Source organism: Haliotis asinina, chromosome 14, assembly GCF_037392515.1.
Source record: "Haliotis asinina isolate JCU_RB_2024 chromosome 14, JCU_Hal_asi_v2, whole genome shotgun sequence".
Lineage (NCBI taxonomy): Eukaryota > Metazoa > Mollusca > Gastropoda > Lepetellida > Haliotidae > Haliotis > Haliotis asinina.
Window position 1 is genome coordinate 6,606,077 of NC_090293.1, and position 19,901 is coordinate 6,625,977.

A 19,901-nucleotide genomic window follows, 5' to 3' on the forward strand; every position below is an offset into this window, starting at 1 on the left:
GTTTTAACGAGACAGGTTTTGCTGCTGATTCTGAAACTCAGAATTCTGAATTTCTGATGAAATAGGTGTCCCCGCTGAAAATGGAAATCAGACAATGTTGGTGTTCATGATACAATGAAACACGGATGATGCAGGTCTCAGCGATGAAGACAGAAGTAAAGTAACATAGGTGTCGGTGATGAAGATAAAACTGAGATGTTATAGGTTACAGTTATAAAGATAAAACTCTGATGTTGTAGGTGTCAGTGTTGAAGTTAAGCCTCAGATGTTTTAGGTTTCAGTTATTATAACATAACTCAAATGTTGTACATTACAGTGATGAAGGTAAACCTCAGATGTTGCATGTGACAGTAATGAACATAAAACTCAGATGCTGTATGTTTCAGTGATGAAGATAAGCCTCAGATGTTGTTGGTTTCAGTTATTTCAGTTATCAGATGTTGCATGTAACAGTGATGAAGATAAAACTCAGGTGTTGTAGGTTACAGTGATAAAGATAAAACTCATGATGTAGGTGTCAGTGATGAAGATAAAACTCAGATGTTTTAGGCTTGAATGGTGAAGGTAAAACCCATGTTGTAGGTTACAGTGATAAAGATAAAACTCAGGTGTTGTAGGTTGCAGTGATGAAGGTAAAACTCATGATGTAGGTGTCAGTGATGAAGATAAAACCCATGTTGTAGGTTACAGTGATGAAGATGAAACTTGATGAAAATGGAAATCAGACAATGTTGGTGTTCATGATACAATGAAACAGATAATGTAGGTCTCAGTGATGAAGACAGAAGTCAGGTAACATAGGTGTTGGTGATAAAGATACAAAGATGTTGTAGATTTCAGTGATAGAAGATAAAACTCTGCCAATTCAGTGATGAAGATAAAACTCTGCCAATTCAGTGATGAAGATAAAACTCGGATGTTGCAGGTTTCTTTTCTGAAGAATAAACTCAAATATCGTAGGGTTAAAGTGATGAAGATTAAACTCAAGTGCTACATGTAACAGTGATGAAGACACAACTCAGATGTTGTAGGTTTCATTGATGAAGAAAGTGATGAAGATGAGACTCAGGGAACATTGGTATTATTGATTCATATCAGTGAAGACAATGGAACAGATGTTGTAGCTTTCAGTGATGGAGTTGGAAATCTGTCAACAAATGACAAATGTTTTATTTTATGGGTACCGGATGTGCATGAGATTAAGAAAAGTACTACAGGTAATTTTTCAGGTGTTATGTTCATAAGTCTTCTGAAGTGCATTTTTACAGGGTGAGCGTGGATAGAATCAGATAAAGACACACAAGCCCGCACGATGAGATGAGGAAATGATGTAGAGTCATTAGAAATATTTACCATGTGTTTATGAGACCAGAGCCATCCACTCACTTACTCATAATAATGAAACTAGTGGAAGAATATATTTTTCAATGTTTATTTGTCTACTCTATAGTAGATGACCTTGACCTTTGTGGTGAGGAATGCGGTAAGCATTTGTAATTCATGTCAGTAGCAAGCTCATCTTACTGCCAGATGTCATGACCCATTCATGTATCCAGAATGTATGGAAACAATGTGTTTTCCTCCCAACAACCTTACTGGGATGTTGTGTAAGGTTCTTTAAAAACATACAGAGACATTTTCCTGCAGATCTTGTTTTCCAGAATTTACACCTGATTTCAAAACCTTCTCTGCCAGTTGTCATGGAAGTGCAGTTGAATGTCATTCCTGGTTCTTTGTTTCACATAAACTATTGATATAATTTAGCATCAGAATGAATGGTTTAATGAATTTCAGTGGTATGTCCATGACATCAGCAGAATTTTCAGCATTTCATCCATTCAAAGCTAATTTAACATGTGTTAGTCGGTGTAACTTAAGAATTCATTGTATATAGAGTATTTATGTATTTATAGAAACAAGTGCTAAAACTATCTAAGCCGGCACTAGCGTATTCCAAGAGAGATATAGGGAAAGTAAGAGTTCCAAACACCAAGTGATGACATGTTGTTTCTCAGTTCAGGGGCTGGGGGAGTGCACACATATGATGAAGTCCAAAAGTTAGGGGGAAGTGCTCCACTGCTCCCCTAGGAAGTTTTTTCAGGGGAAATGTAGTGTGTGCTTACATGCACACCTGTTTGATTATTGTTTAATGAGGAAGGTTTATGGTTTGGGTTTGGAAATAGAAATGTCAGTGAGGGTAATATGTTGGTGAACAAGTCTCAAGAACTTCAACTTTTTAATTTAGAATGTGGAACTGAAATACTATTTTGAGTGAAATTGTCCAAATTTGTGGTTATCAATAAGCATGGCCATCAGTTACTGTTTCAGTGATCTTTCTTTACTTACCAGCTTGAGTCAGTGTCTTTGGTGAAAAATGAAAAACCTTTAATTTCCGTTAATACGAAAATGTGGATTGTGCAAATTTGAGCTCTAATCTGCTCTCGTAGGTGTAAACAATCAAATAGGTATGGAAACTTGCCTTCTTCCACGTGAACATTTCCTTCATGTTGACTTCTTGCAGTTCTCAGTAATTCATCTTTTTTTCTCATTTATGTATTTTTTGAATATTTGTTTTCAAAACAGATCACTGAAGGTATCATGGTCTGTACTTTTTCAGTTTGGTGCATCCATTATGTTCGGTATCTCATGGCTGAGTCTCTTAGTATTCTATAGTATTTTCAAGATGTTCTTTTAGTTTGTTGTCAGTGTTCCCCTTCAATATGCAACATCTGTACCTCTACAGCATGGCATTGTTCTGATGTTGTATAAGTGTTATAATGTACCGACATGTTATGATCCTGTTAATATGAATAACACACATTTGTATATTATGATATTGGTACTATTGTTAATTAGTGTGTTGTCTCCATGTAAAAACTCTGTCAAGTGACCTTCACCTTGTAATGACCTCACATGTCTTTGAAATGGTCATATATTGTTTTGTGTGACAGGTGTTCTTTATTTTGTAAGGATGTTTGATAACTATAGATATGCACACTCCAAACTTTTCTGTTTTGGGGCATGTTAAGGATGCCCAGCGTATTATATCTCCATGGTATTGTAAGACCTCTGTCGGAAGTGACGGCACCAACTTCTGTCATGACTAACTCAGCCCACAATGTCTTCTGTTCATTAGCTGATCATTCTTGAAAGGCATTTAGAAGTTGGTGTAGTAATACAAAACAAATTTTGTGGATAACATTTTCTTTATTTGTTTGCCACAACATTTGTATTGGAAATTACCTTACTGGCCTCTTCTCAGCTCATTATAGATTCACAGTCAAAATCACTTCCACATCTACGCAAGCTTCTATTCACTTTATATTTTCATTATAGTAATTGACTCTTCTAAAACAATTTACCTGGAAAGCATGTTAAGCTGAGAACTGAAAAAGGAGAAGGAAGTCCTTATGCTTCAATACATTCTGACGGTATTTGAGACAACAGCAAAAGTAGGTCGAGTACTGGTGATATCGCTGCCATGTTTCAATCATGAAAAGATGGCGCAGTTTGATTGAGTATCTGTTTTAAGTATTATGACATTTGGCCTGGATAGAGGTGGGAAATTGATTTGCTCAATAATTGAGGATGCTGCTAAGTCATGTAATAAGAAGCAGGTCATGTAATAAATTTGCATGGTGTTGCTGCAGGCTTACAGAGTGGCCCTGCTGAAGGTGCAGTTGTCATATCCACCTACCTTTAGAGGTTGTGTATATTATGTTAAATGCCAATTTTCAATGACAACATCTTTCACCAGTTATATATGTATGTGACAGAATAGTTAAGTTGATGAGAAAGGACCTGCGCCTTTTACCACAAAGTGATATTAGCTCTAAGAAGATCTTGACACGGACAGTGCCGCATTGACATAGGATTGCTATATATGGAATAGAGCTTGGTGATTAGTTGTTAAAAGCTGAGGATCCCTGATTCATGCAAGGGCCCTCTTGGACAAAGTGATATTAGTGCTAAGATGATCTTGACACGAACAGTGCAGCATTGTCTTAGGATTGCTATATATGGAATGGAGGCATGGTGATTAGCTGTAGGAAGCTGAGGATCCCCGATTCAAGCAAGGGCCCTCTTAGACAAAGTGATCTTAGCACTAAGATGATCGAGACACAAACAGTGCAGCTCTGGTTTTTGACAGCTGTAGCACTGGGAATGGTATATCGAAGGGAGGCCACTTGATCAGCTGTAAGAAACGGAGGATTTGTGTTCCCAATCAAGTGCTGTCTTCCATGAAGTGATTTTAGTACTAAGACAGCTCTGTATGATAATGGTAAGGGGCCTGTGTATTGATATCAACCAGTGGATGTCAAATTTTTTCACAGCTATCTTGTTTGAGCTGTTTGTCCATATATGATCTGTGTTATTGCAAAGGACTATATTACCTATCATCAGTGTGTTAATATTATCAAATGATATCTCTAATTTTGTATGTACATACTTTTGTAAATGATGGTACATGAAACAACATCCATCACATATTTATCAACCCATATTTTTTATTTGTAAATAGTCATTTACATCCAATGTATGGATGATTTTCACCAAGTGTTTGTAGTTAAATAATATTTGTGAAGCATGGTTCATTGTTTCTCATCACATTGCCAAACACCTGAATTGTGGTCTTTTTAATCAATATCTTGTTATGTATGTGAATTAAAGATTGCCTCCCTTTCCAGGATAGTGTTCTTCACTTCCATGGTACATGTTTTATTGTAGAAAGTTTGACCCAAAGTCACTGAAATGTGAATGGAGTTTTCAGGAAAGACGTACGTCATTATGACGTTCCTCCCAAGACAAGCAGACTTGTGATTCAGCTAAACTTTTACCTAACATGGTGATAAGCCCAGTTCAGTCCCTTGCTCATTGCCTGTGCTTTATTTTTTCAGCTTACTTTGAAAAGAAATTGATATTCTTATCTGACAAATATAACCAGAAGGGGTTGACTACATGGGTAGATTTTAGTCAGGATTAGTACATGCAGCCTCACAAGCACAGTGTTAAACGTTAGTTCCCTTCACGCATGATGTTTTACATATCCTTTGAAAGTGTTAATGAAAATAATATTTTCCTTCACATTGTTATTCTCTATGGGAGCGGTGGGGTAGCCTAGTGGTTAAACTGTTTGGTCGTCATGCTGAAGACTCAGGTTAGATTCCCCACATGGGCATTTCAAGCCCATTTCTTGTGTCCCCTGCCATGATATTGATGGAATATTGCTAAAGTGGCATAAAACCATACTCCCTCACTCTAGAAAGAAACCAGGTATTACATTGCACAAATAGAAATACTTCTTGTGCAGAATGTGGTACAGTCTTGCAGTTATCCATGTAGCTTCACACAGTTTGTGTGCGGTAGTGGGCTCTGTAGACTTTTGTTTTCAATGGCCTTGTTTCACTAGGTTACTAAAAAACTGTCATTCAAGACAAGAAATGTATTCACTTGCATGGTAGAACAATCGTGCTGTATTTATATCTGTGAAGTATTGACAATGGAGATGCTGAGACAGAGCAGATTATCAGGACATGACTTCAGAGTAAAACATCTTACCTCAAGGATGAGTCTGAATAAGAGTATGGGAGTTTGCCAGTCTTTGTGCAAAGGTTATGGATTGTTCCCGATATTTGTTGTACGGACAAAATGATCCCGTGATATATGTCAGTCTATAGTTTCTGCCTGGAGTGAAATAATGTGATAGTTGCTGGATGTTGGGCTAAGGCTGTGTGGTAGAGTTTTACATTTGACAGGTTTTATTGTGGTTAGAACATGTCTTCTCCATTATCCCATGTACCTAACCTGTATTATGTTATAATACCTAGGACCCACTTACCACCATAGCTTCATGTTGAGAATGGTTTGAATGACACTGGTCTTCCATCAGTGACTCAGGCAGTGAGTAACATCACTAACTGTTGCATGTTAAGTAAAATGTAACTTCAAGGTCATACAGCAGGACTCGCCTTTCTAGTTCTTTTTTCAGAGTCCTCCGTTTTGATAACATATGTCAGTGTCTTGCTTGTACAAGGCTATGATGTTGAATACAGACCCATGGTGTATAACCTTTAATCATGAAAGAACAACATGTTACATTGTTTAATCTATTAGTCACATGACCAGGTCTGGGTATTGAGATGGGTTCCTGGGTCCAGCTTATTATCCACCTGTCCCGGTGTATATGGGTTATCCATGCCAGCCATAGTATGAAACATTGTGTCTGCTGGTCTGAAGTTCTGGTGGTGTGTGTGCCCATGGTATTTCTCATAATAGAATGAAGGTATGATACCTCGGTATGTGGATCTACTGGAGAGATGAAGAATGAAGGCCCTGGCTCCTCAGTAGTGTCAGCTAAAGCCGAAAAGTGCCATCAACACAGCTCTAGCCTGCATACCCTGTAGCTGTCGTTCAGTGTTGCTTTACTTCATGGTTCAGGTTAATAGTGATTGTAAATCTTGTCTGGAGTCATCTTGTCAAGACAGATGTATACAATGCTATTTTGAACTAATTTTGTGTTGACAGATCAGTCAAACTCATGGGTGTAATCTTGCAATACTGGATTTGGATGTTTAGTGGTAGAATGTTGACCTTTCGTGGTCAGCATTATTTTGTAAAATGAGTCATATCATGTCACTACAGTTTTGAAAGATTCTAAGCATGATTTGCAACTGTTATTTGTGAGACTTGTGTGACTGACTTATCTTTCAAGGTTCTTTATGGTATTGTGTAAACAGATTTTCCATTACATTAGTCATCAGTGATATATCTATTTGAAAGAGTAATCTGGAGGTTCTTCAAAGTGATCTTTGTGCCTAGACTCGTAACTCACATGACAGCATATTTGCAGTGCTTAGTGGAACCCTGTTGATCAGCTGTAACAAGCTAATGCCATGTTCCAGAAAGTGATGAAATTGAAATTATCTTTTACTATAAACAAGTTACCCTTTTGAAAGTGAAAATATGAAGTGACTGCTATATGGTCACATGACTGTCAACAGTTAATTAGTGTTGTTTTTGCTATAAAAAGCAGTACTATCATATTTGACAATATTTCCTTTTAATACACTAATGGTTATGATATCCCTAAATCACATACTAGATGAACCCTCTCTAGATATGGAAAGGTCTTCCCAAATATTTTAGAACCCGTGAAGGTTCCGGGGTAGAATAGGCCTTCAGCAAACCATGCTTGCCATAAAAGGTGACTATGCTTGTCGTAAGAGGCGACTAACGGGATCGGGTGGTCAGACTAGCTGGCTTGGTTGACACATGTCATCGGTTACCAATTGCGCAGATCGATGCTCATGTTGTTGATCACTGGATTGTCTGGTCCAGACTCGATTATTTACAGACCGTCGCCATATAGCTGGAATATTGCTAAGTGCGACGTAAAACTAAACTCGCTCGCCCAATTATTTTAGCCTAAAATTTCCACAGAATCATATCAAAGTTTTGAAATATGCTGGCGCATAACTTTTTATTCTGTGTGTATGATACAGTGGATAATCATGCATGGTCCAAGATGGTCATGAAAGATCTTCAGAAGTGGAACTCCAGACCTGTGAGACCTGTGAAGTATCTTCAATAACAAGTTTAGTGCTTTAGTAATTTAGTGTTTTAATGGGCACAAATATAACAGGGTCCCATATCATGGATGAAACATTACTTCCTATCAGCATGATGCACTTAAAATGCATTGCATGTAAAATGTGCTTTTTTTCTCTGAAGAGGAAAAATATTTATGTAAGAATATGTACTATTTTCTCCAAGTGACTCATGAATTGTTCCATAGTATGCATACTGGTCATTGCTTTTTTCAGCTTAAGATTTTGTAGAAACTCTTGCAGTGTGTACAGAATGCTACAGAGATGTTTGATTTATTTGCACAGATGGTCATGTTAATTTGTGTTATTACGGTAATCATGCCACATCAGTGGGGACTAATCAGCTTTTAGTATTTATTTATCTCCAGAAAGAGATTTTATGTCAGCGTATGATTGTATTCATCAATAAAATATTGAGTATGTTTATGTCAGTCATTGTTATGTTATTTTTGCATGGGATATGACCTTAAAATGTTGGTTGCATCCATAGTTATTCCAAGGAATTTGGTCTGTCCCTCTGAAGACATTTGGTTCATCCATATAACTTAAAAAACATCCAACCTAGTTTTTAAATTTGGGGGCCCCACTCTCTTTGTCACCTTAATTTCCTTATTTTCAACTGAAAGAAACATATATATTTGAATGGAATGTTTTCATCTTTGGAACCACCTTCTTTGGAAGTGCAGTACAAATTTGTATTTATTTATTATTATTGTTGTTGTTGTTATTTATTTATTTTCAAGAATTACAGCAATTTCAAAGTTTGTTCAACCAATGCCAAAGACTTGGTCAAAATGTTTTCATAATTTTGTAAATTAGTTCCAATTTTATAATTTTTGAAAAAGCTGCACACAGAGGAAAGTAAACATTAACATTTTTAGAACAATCACAGGAAAGTAAACATTAACATTTTTAGAACAATCACAAATTGCACTTGAACTTTGGTAAAAAATTCCCTATCAAATGTTTTAAACCAAACACTTAACAGTGTATGAATGGATTGTTCGCTGATTTGTGCAATCTCTTCCTTGTCAGTAGGAACATGCTGTGGCAAATATTATTCAGCCATCACTTTTGTCGAGAATAATCAGTATTAATTGTTCAGCTGAAGTTGGAAGTCACACTCACGGGTGTTAGTGAGTTGGACTCACATTTCTGGGCCTGTTTCATGATTGCTATGTGGTCGACTATACTGAACAACAAAAGAAACTTTTAGTCAAGTTCTTAAATAGAAGATATAAACATTCACTTTTGGGACTTTATTTTTTTTCTTCTTGTAACTTGTGTTTCTTTTGCTGTTCAGTGTCTATTTCAAATAAAACCAAAAGCCATCTTCCTGTACAAATTTAATTCAGTGGTATGTGATCAACATAGTAACTGAAACCACACAAAAAGTCCAATTCTCATGAAAACCAAACACAACGTAGCCTGTAAATCATAACTGTTTGTTGCAGAAATAATACAGCCCTGTCACTCATGCATGAGTTGTGGGAGGCTATGCAACATTGGAGTTACTTGGGTATTGCACTTTAACAACAAGTATGGTTTGGGCTGACAGGAAGTAGATATATTAATAGCTCCAGTAGCATTTGCCTGACGGAAAGATGACATTGAGTACACAAAACTATCCCAGTATCCTATTTTGAGATAAGATGCATCATCTAACTGAATCTGTCACCTTTCAATTGTCTGCCACACTGGTTAGGGCAAGCATCTCCCCAGTAACCTCTCTCATCCTTTTGATAATATCTCCATTTTCGTTGTAAAAGCAGCCATTACGAGAAAATCTCTGACCCAAAAAGTAGTGATATTCATATTTTTGTGAATGAGTTGGTCTTTCCAGTTGGGAAAAATGCTATGAATGACTATTTCAGAGAAGAATTTACACTTCTTCATTCAAACTGGTTCAAGAATATCAGAAAAACAATGCTGTTCTTAAATACTTACATAACGATTATCTTGATAAGTAAAATGAAATAGAAAATCAGTCTTAGTTTGTGGGAAGAACATTATGGGTCATATGTTTGTACACCTAATGGTTGGTGGAGTGCAAGTTAAGCTCAATGCATGACCGTAAGCTGCCTATCACAGTAAGGAGCTGTGAGTGGCAGCAGCTGTGGTACAGAGCCCTGTCACGAGTTGGTTTGAGCGAAGTGACGAAAAGAGTTAGCTTGTCTCGTCAGTCGAGTCATGAGGGTGTAGTGATCTTAGCCCTAGAATTATTGTAAACATATCTTTAGGAAATGTCATAGCATATTTTCAAAACTATCCTAACCCAAGAAAACAAGATTGTTCACACCAGTCATACATTTTGTATCTTCATCCAGATGTTACCTACTTTGCAACAGAGACTAAAGGATGTGCACTATTTACACTGAAAATCTTACAGTTGATGTTAACTTGACTGATCCAAACTGACTTTTCAAGAAGATTAATTACAAAAGATGAATTCTGTGAGATGGCTTAATTTATCAGGAAATAAACTGAACTGGGAAATATGGACATGTGCACAAATGATCAGAATGCTATAAAACTAACATTCCAACATTTATGTAAAAAAATCACTTATTTTAATCCTGGAATTATGAAAAATATGTAAAGGCAAAATATATAGAACAATCTGACAGTATAAGAACCTATAAAATTTCAGGAGTATGAAGTCCGTCCAAATTTACAGATTTATTACCAGCCACCTAAACACAAGTTGGGCTGTAAATTGTGAAAACAAAGAAACCTTACACACTATTCCTCCCCATGGTGTTCCTGAAACTGTTTTGCTTTACACTACTTCCAGCAATGTTCCAATAACACCTGTGCAGCAGGATACAAGATGGTGCCAGTGTGGGGTACGAGAAACTAGTACTTTTATTGGTTGACCTTTGACCCTCCCCAGAATTAAGTGGCAGAAAGCAAGTGAAGAAGTGTACAAATGGAATCCTTCAACAGACAACAGTTTACTTAAGGATGTGTGGAGCATCATCAGCTCCAGTGTCAAAATTGACAGGTCTTTTACAATCCTACATTTCCATCTCACGTAGACTTTGATGACAGACTGCAGTGTAGTCCCAATAACAAACTACACACCAAGTCACAGTCCTGTTCTAATAACAGCTAGTCTTGCATTACTCAAACACATCTCTCCTGCAATATGTGACACTTCAATTATACGCCCTACTTCAATGTCAGGCAATGGTTGCATGATGTTCAAAAGTAGGACACACTTCTGTGAATTATAAGCGATCCTTGTCATTAGCTAACTAAAATTCACACATCACCACAACATCCCAAAGTGGTGACATGCAATCACAGGTATAATACCGTTGTGTTTCAAGACCATGAAGTATTGACAATGTCTCTTTATATAATACACATACACAAGGGAGAATAAACAGTTTCTAATTACACATATGTACAAGACAAACACTCTTTGGGTTGCAGTATTCTGACTTTGTAAATGTCACCCCTCAAGAACTGGCACACATGTCTCAAGAACCTTGGAACATGACTGGGTTACTTGATGTTTTCATCCATTCCTTCATTTTGTCACTGAGGAGTTCCATCAAATATTTATGTGTAATTATCAATTGCTAACAACCAAAATGTCTGCCAGTTGAAGTAGATGTGCCTGAAGTTCATTCATCTTTATGAAATCATATTTTGAATCTCAAATAATTCGGATTACACATGAACAATGTTCATGCCACCTGAAACATGTTTAGGAACACACTATCAGTCCACACTTACCCTCAGGAAAGTCTTGCGACCAAGTTACCACCATACTTATATTGCCAAAGCTGCTAACCTTACCAGGGACGACATGAGTATGTGATATTGTCACTACTATGTTCACTCTTCCTCCTATTCAAGAAATCAAAAAACCTAATTGTTGATAACCTGGCAGAGCTAAACAAATGACTATGTTTAGCTAAACAAACTATCAAACACATAACAAATGATCTGTTGTCAAAAACTGCATCTATCTGCTGTTTTGGTCAGGTTCACATGTCAACTTTGCAGAATACACGACGATACCTACTCTCCAGATTATACTATCATTATATGTAGTTTTAAATGCTACTTTTAGAAAAATAATTTTCTGTTTGACAGACAATAAGCAGTGTTCGAACTTAATTGGGTTCCTGGGATCCTTCAGATTTGATCCTGAAGTATACTGAACAGCAAAAGAAAGGCAACTGTGGCTTTTTGACAAGTGTTTAAATAGAAGACGTAAACATGAACAGTTACTTTTATGAAATTTCAGTTTTTTAAAAAAAATTATGTTTGTTTTGCTGTTCAGTAATTTTTAATCTAAAGTTCCCCACTGAGGGGCAGGAAAAGGACCTCATGACTTTGAACACTGATTAAAGTGATTATAGTGTTAGTTACATTCAACACTTTGACTGTTTAACACAAAGAAACATATTCTTTGTTGACATAGTTATGGATGCTGGCATGCAACATAAATATTTTAGAGACGAGTCTCCAGCAATATCACCATATCAAAGGTCAGGGATTGGGACAGAGAATTTTGATAATGGGCCATTTGCAGGATTATTAGCCATTCGCTGTATTTAAAATGGGCCACTGGCCTTGAATCAATAGTAAACATCAACATTTTAATGGGACATATCATATTCTAATGTGCAACATGAACGTTGCAAGTAAGTTTCTCAGAACATAACTAACAACTGTAAAACAACTGTGACATTCCCTCAATTAATTCGTTCTCTCTACAAAAAGTCACAAAAGTCGTCTTGTATGTGTAATCATCTCTCATTTATCAATTATAACAAACTCTGACAATTGTGACTGACTGACTTTTTTAAAGACCAAGGCCCTTTGTCAAGCTTTTACTTTTCTTGACTTGTAAAACAACCCTGATAATTTCACAGCTGAATGAAAAAGGCTGAAACGGTTTAATGTAGTATTGTGACATGGGGAGTACAATATCACACAGGACAAACTTTCAGTTGACAAATATTTACACAGCTATCATGACAGATTGTTAGAAATCTACTGACTGCAGGGAAGTTTCTTTTAGTTTCATTAATGTTGCATAATGTTGAAGGTTGTCTGTAGTCTTCGTGGTGCTTTAGTCCACTATACCATTCATTTCTCATCCATGTGGACTGTTGTCCAACTGGAGGCAAAATGGCCAGTATCAATATTGTTGCTTTATTACTGTACATGTGACAAAATATCCTCCTAGTCACACTGATACAGAACACAAGGATGTCCTGTGATGCTGAAGAACGGCGTGTAGTCTCAAAGCACTGGTTTAGTCATAGCACTTGCTGCACACTGATTTGTACTGTTCTCATAGGAGTTGTCTATTTGAGTGCTTTGAGCGTGTTGTCTCCTCTGGTATCATTGTTACCAAGTCGGGTGACTTCACATCAGTGGATGCGTGTCAACTCCTCTATGATCTTGACAAGGTCTTCCACTGTGGCGTCTCGCTTCATGCCACTCCCATCATCAATCTGACCAATATTAACATGGTATATTAGAAGTCATTCAATTCAAATAGAACAGCTGAATCTTGTTTTGTCTGTCAAGACTTGGTTAATGACTGTCAAAACTAGTGCTGATTTCAAAAAAGGAATATGTTCTGAATTTTTCACAGCATCACTTAACAAATTCTCTGATTAATATACGATGTAACAGCTAGGATGTCTGATCTAGACTAATATAGGCATTACACACTGTTATCAGCCGATGGCTAAAATTACTCTAACATGGAAGAGAATTTGATTTATACGACAACTTGTCATATCAAAAGGCCCAGATTGCAGGTCTAGAGCACTTAAGTGAAACATATCTGAGCCATGGTAATCTAGGTAGATCTGGGATTTGAATGAATGATCATAGGATCCTGACAAACTTAGTGGAGGCAACTCTTCAGAGATTTTCACCCTGATGCCAAGTCTCAATACTTAGTACAATTCAAAAACGCTTTCAAAGCAGTGAGTTATGATTCTATCAAAACAAAATCATCATTATCCTAATCAAATTTGAAAAATCACATTCAGATTACAAATCTTCAGGAATGTGGAGTTATATTGAAAAAATCCCTTGGCTCTCTCTCAGGATGACTGACTGTGTCTCGCACTCTGTAACCATGGTTACCTGTTGTCCCTGCACCACCTCTTGCATCTTGTCCCGACTCAGGTCAAGGTAGCTCTCGATAAGGTCACCATCGATAAACCCTACACAAGCCTCTGTCTTACGCTCAGTGTAGAAAGATCGCCATCTTTATTAGGTCAAGGTCATTATAACACTGACAGTGTATTTACTTATTAAACCCCAAAACCCAAACATACATCACCAAGGTTTCACAGGTACAACTTCAGTCTGTGTTAATTATATGAAAAGATAATTTGATCTTACCTCATTAGTGAACAACAATATACTGAGTAAATAGTGATATTTGATACATTAAAATCTGAAATGGTTTGCTTCATTTGAAGTGAGTGAGTTAGTGAGCGAGTGGCCTGCACATAATAAAATTTGGACCAGAAAATCCAGTGATAAACAGCACAAGCATCGATCTGCACAATTTGGAAATGATGACATGTCAACCAACCACGTGACTACCCAATCCTGTTTGTCACCTTTTACGACAAGGATGGGTTAAGAAGATCAGTTCTAACCCAAATCTTCATGAGCATCATTTGGAAGGCCCATTAAAACATAATGGTGAATATATTTTCTTCTGTTTAGACTGGGGCCAAATAATCAGGTACAGATAATAAGGGCCATCTATTTTCCCTCAATGGTACAAAATTGAGGTGGAGAAACTGGCTTCTCACTAACTAACAGCAAACAGGTCAAATGCTACCTATCATTTTGAGTGAGTGAATGTGTCACTTTTAGCAACATTTCAGCAATATCATAAGGGGGGGGGGGAGGAGGAGGAGAGAGAGAGAGACACCAGATACTGGCTGTAAGCACTGTACCTATGTGGGGAATCGAACCCTGGTCTTTTTTGTGACGAGCAAACGCTTTAACCACAAATCTACCCCATCGCTCTATCTACAGCAGCAAGTATAGAAAGGATACAGTGAGTGTTCGACTTTGCCAACACTCTTGATGACCTTGGCCAGCCGAGTCTGGATTTCCAGTAGGAAGTTGTAGAAGTCGTGAGGCAGCTGCGCCACAAGCCCTGAAACGGAGAGAGGACGTCAGTCCAGTGACGACATGATTCAAACTAGGCCCCAGTTGCACTATGTTATTGAAATCCTCATAATAAAATGTAATTTCTTCGAAACATTACGTAGTTGGTTGGTTTGTTGTTTTATGCCGAACTCAGCAATATTCCAGCTATATGGCGGTGGTCTGTAAATCTGGACCCAACAAACCAGTGATCAACTTCAAGAACATTGTTCTATGCTGTTGGGTTATGATGACATCGGTGAACCAAGTCAGCGAGTCTGAGCACCCCATTCCATTAGCAGTTTCTTTTGACAAGCATGTGCTACTGAAAACCAATTCTAACCCAGATGTTCATTGATGGAAACATTTTATGAAATATGTCAGAGGGCTGTATAGTCAGGCAGACATTTAGTTGTGCCTTGACCCCTGAAACAGTGACAGAGGGAGTTGGTCTCAAGCTGGTCAAAAAGGGCAGTGTCCAGGGTAGTCAAATGATCTGGCAAGAATGGGAGCCTTATTCATAACCCTTCAGTTCACAATCATTGATGGAATCAAAATCAAACACTAACTTTATAACATTAAATTATAAAATCTGTTCTTTCATGTAGCTTCACACACTTACCCACTGCACCATTGACAGTTCCAAAGAGTACAGAGCCCTGTAGAGGTGTAGCATTTTCACCTGCATGCTGCATCACCAGTGATCCTGTAACACACAATGTGACTCATTTGTCTACCTCCATGTGAGTGAGTTTAGTTTTATGCCACACCCAGCAATATTCCAGCTGTATGGCAGAAGTCTAAATAATCAAATCTGGACCAGACAATCCAGTGATCAACAGCATGAGAATCTACTCAGTTGGGAACCAAAGAAACGTCTCAACCCATGTCAGCAAGCCTGACTATCCAATCCCTTTGGTCACCTTATATGATAAGCATGACTTACTGAAGATCAACACTAACATGGATCTTTACAGGTTACCTAAACATGAATGGGAAGTCTTGTCAAGTTTACATATGCACATCACTGAGAAAATGTCCATCAACAACGACAATGACCTTGAAAAGACATCCTCATCTAAATAAGAGATGCATGGGTTCTTGAGTCTATCAGAATCAGCTTTCTAAAATGACATGGCACTATTTCATACCATCTTGATTTGATCCTTTTTAACGGCCCTGATCCAGAACACAGAAATGAAAATGTAGATGATGCAAACAGCTTTTACCTCACAACAAAATTGTGAATGAACTTTCCTGATAGTGTACAAAACAGATACAAAATATGTTTCACAAAATACCTTGAGCATTGTGAATACTTATTAACTTACCATGTCTGAAAACATTGACAAACTCGCCAAGATGGAAAAGGCCAACTTCCTGTAGCTGTTGCCTATCTTCATCTGTAGCAGCAGCACTGAAGTAGAAATCATGCACCTGGTAGAGCAACTTCAGCGAATTTATGTCAGTTTGTTTCATGTCTTACATGACATGACCTATAAATAATAAACAAGAAGAATTTGGTGCTATCACAAATAACAATCCATATCATGTAATCAGAGAACAATACAACAAAATAATCCGGTTTACACTGCATGCTGGATTGTAGACCTTACATGGTTAGCTGCAACTACAACTGAACCGGTTTAGTCATCACTCTCATATACATCATTGTATCAGGTGGTTCTCTCAGTTATTGCCCACATTCACTTACCTCACTAACTACATGTACAAGTATACAGACACTGAACTAAGATTATCTTTGTTGGCAAACATGTAGTTTCAACGCAGGATTAATTTGCGACAACATTTGTCTGACTCCTTGCCACGCACCAATATTAGACTGCACTGATTACCGAATAAACACATATTCAGGGGGTTCATTACGTGCCGGATTGCAGAGCTACTAAATGATGATAAAGGTACTAGTCACAGATGGGACCGAGATTTCATGTTGGCATTGACAACTTGCAGGATTGGACAGCTTTTGACAGCTTCCACTGTATTTGGTCGCATAGTATCTTGCAATAGATTATCGCTATTGCAATAGTCATTTTTCCCTCAATAATCATCCCTAGTGTCTTAGCATTGTGCAATGGGGACCAGTCATAATCCTCATAACTAGGACGTCTGTAAATGTGACATTAAAGTTTGAATTGGTTTGTTTTTAACACCACACATATTCCAGCTATTTGTCGGTCTGTAAACAATCGCATCCGAACCCGACAATCTGGTGATCCATCTACACAATCAGGAGATGATGACATGTGTCAAGCAAGGGCTATTAAAGAATATGGTATTGCTATTGTCAACAAGAATAGAAAGTGTTCATATTGAAAGTGTCAGCTGTCTGTTATAACTGCAGCTGTCTCTCACCTATCTTTCTGACAAGTGAATATGTTGAATGAATTCTCTGCACCCAGGAAGTTGTCATCATCCAACACCTCAACAGCCGTCATCCAGCTGGGGTTACAATCTCGTGCAATCTGCACACAAAGTTATAACATTATCATACAAGTAAACATTCTGAAATCACTCAAGTCTACACATGGTTTAACTATAAAATATGAGGTAAAGAGAAAAGGCTGTAAAACATTTATGAAAGTTAACTGACATGTTTATATAAATGTGAAATGAGCTTTGTTCACTTCAACAAATGACTTATGACACTTGGTGTCAAGGACCCATAGATCAATGGCGTAAGTCCTGCACACCTCTTCAAAGGTTCCTTCCAGGGGCTTGTATGCCAGTAATGTGATTGACCTCATGAGGTCGCCCACCAAGACAAAGTCGCCCTTAGTCTTCAAGTACAGAGCAATGATGTTGTTAAAATGACTACACTCCAGGCGGAGCTCCTTCTCTGCTGTCCACTCAAATAACCGGACCTGTAACCATGGCAATATAATAATTAAAATGTGTGAAACTAGATACTGTGTCACAGCAATAATTGGATAGTAGTGTCTTATCAATGACACATTTTCTGGCATAAAAGGACTGAGATAACCAATCACTTTACACATTGCAATACACACCAATGGGCCATGTTGTAATAAGATTTGTGTAGTGACCCGACAAATCAAGCTGAAACTCTAAAACTTATCTCACAACAGAAGAATCAACTAAACAGCTGATTTAAAGGGCACTTGCATTATATGCAAAACAAAAGCCCTGTGTTTTTACCAAATCAGGTGACAGCTAGTCTGTATCCGGTTTCACAAAGCTCTCGTAAGCTTAAGATATTGTAATTTTTCTCATAGCATTCATACCTCTTATACTGACACTCCTCCGAGAACTTTGTAAAATGGGACCCTGGTTAATAACCTTCCTACAGAGCCCCCCAACCCCACAACACTCTAAACTTGCAAAATAATCAAGTGGACCCCTTGTCAAATAAAGAATCTTAAATATCACATCAAAATAGCCATTAACTTTCGTAATAACTCTCAATACCATACCATAACAGAAAACTAGGATGGGGGACATGAGGAATGGGCTTCACAACAGTCATCCTTGCTGTGCACTCACCGTACTGTTGATACTGGCCAGCAACTTGCCGTTAAACTCCACCAGCGTGTATGCAGCTCCCTTGATCTCCTTCTCTGCCACCTGCGTCAGTTTGGCATCTTTGAAATGGAAGATGAGGATGCGGCCCTGTTTGGGTTCTGCCTCGTCTGGGTAAACAAGAGCTGTGCCTACGATGTAGTAAGTGTTGGGGTCCTCTCCCAGCTTGGCTGAGATCAGACTTGTTGCACATTCATTTGTCATTAACTGGTGGGCGAACAGGACTGAAATGTAAAATCACATCAAGGTGAAAGCAGACACAAGATTTTATCTTATCATGAGCATAGACCCTAGACATTGTCAGTATACCATGAATGCAAACACTGATCTTTATGTCATGAATACAGACACTGGACTACATCATGGCCTTCATGCAGACTAAGGCTTTACAACCTCAACAACTTCTATAATTAATGAGCTCCATAGACTCAAATGAGCGAATTTCCTTCAAAATGCTATCCCTAAACGTTGTGAAATAACCTACCCTCAAATGTATGCTGATCGATCACCAAGAGAGAATGAATCTCCACTTCGTCCCCATATGTATGTTCCGACGCTGATGTTGAGGATCCAGTCATTAGCTTGGCGTTGGAGCTGACGCTGATGTTGTTGGCATGTGTGCTGGCACTGACCCGAGTGGCTCGTGTTCCCTGGTTGTCCTGGATGTCAGTTCGGAATGAGATGATACCAAATGTCTCAGAAGATTCTTGATATGCAATACGTCTGAAACAAAACATGATATCATTAATACATAAGTCATCAGAGGATGACTAATCCCCCTGCCCAACAACAAATTTGAAAGAACATATCATCTGACAGTTATCAAGTCCACATCTGCAAACAGTTAAAAAGGCGCAACTTCAAGATCTGTTTGATTTACCTGCCAAGTCTTGTAGAAAGATACTGAAAAACAACAGTTTTTGAGTTGTCCTCTGAAAATGAAGTCCACTCTCCCATTTTGAGACCAAGTCTAAATACTTTTCATGGAAACCAAGAAAAGTGAGTGACTGAGTTTTGACCATCTAGTCATTAACAGTATGGGCATCGAGATGCACAGGTGGGAACAGATGACATGCGTCCAAAAGTCAGCAAGCCTGACCACTCGATCCTGTTACCCCTCTCATGCCAAGCGTTGTCGCCTTCTGAGGTGAGCATGGGTTGCTTAAGACCTATTCTACACTGGATCTCCACTAGTGTGAGAAAAAGAAAAGTAAAATACATGCTTTGAGTGAGACTTGTTAGCAGAGCTGAGGAGGCTTACCGTGGAGATTCTCCCAGGGGTATTGTTCGGATGTGCAGTTTCTGGATTTCATCAATGGTGCCAATGATCAGGGAACTATCGCTGGCTAAAGCCAAACTGTCAACACAGAAAAAACACTGCTAACAGTAATCATTTTGCGAGTTAACAATACGAGCTCATACATCCTAATATGACAAAGTGTACAAATCTAGGAAAATTAAGTGTAGCAGGAAATGACATGAATACCAATTACGGTACCCTGAATAAAATCAGTGATATCTGATTACAAATTCACCACTAAATAAATATTTAAGTCAAATCCACTTGTGTCACTGTCTTCC

At 38.0% G+C, this 19,901-nt stretch overlaps 1 protein-coding gene across 2 annotated transcripts in view; it reads right to left on the reverse strand.

Annotated features, from left to right (window-relative positions):
* Positions 1-8,940: 8,940 nt before the first annotated feature.
* LOC137262104 (DNA damage-binding protein 1-like) overlaps positions 8,941-19,901 on the reverse strand; it is a 30,548-nt gene continuing 19,587 nt past the window's right edge. The window contains exons 18-27 of one of the 2 annotated variants that reach the window (XM_067799879.1): positions 19,582-19,677; positions 18,805-19,043; positions 18,285-18,544; positions 17,474-17,644; positions 17,136-17,245; positions 16,091-16,176; positions 15,382-15,465; positions 14,667-14,769; positions 13,734-13,857; positions 8,941-13,087 (exon numbers count right to left, since the gene is read on the reverse strand). In XM_067799879.1, coding sequence (XP_067655980.1) covers positions 13,004-13,087; positions 13,734-13,857; positions 14,667-14,769; positions 15,382-15,465; positions 16,091-16,176; positions 17,136-17,245; positions 17,474-17,644; positions 18,285-18,544; positions 18,805-19,043; positions 19,582-19,677 — 1,357 coding nt within the window. In that variant the 3' untranslated portion in view covers positions 8,941-13,003. The remainder of the gene's footprint in view (positions 13,088-13,733; positions 13,858-14,666; positions 14,770-15,381; positions 15,466-16,090; positions 16,177-17,135; positions 17,246-17,473; positions 17,645-18,284; positions 18,545-18,804; positions 19,044-19,581; positions 19,678-19,901) is intronic. The other variant, XM_067799880.1, reaches the window with a different exon arrangement.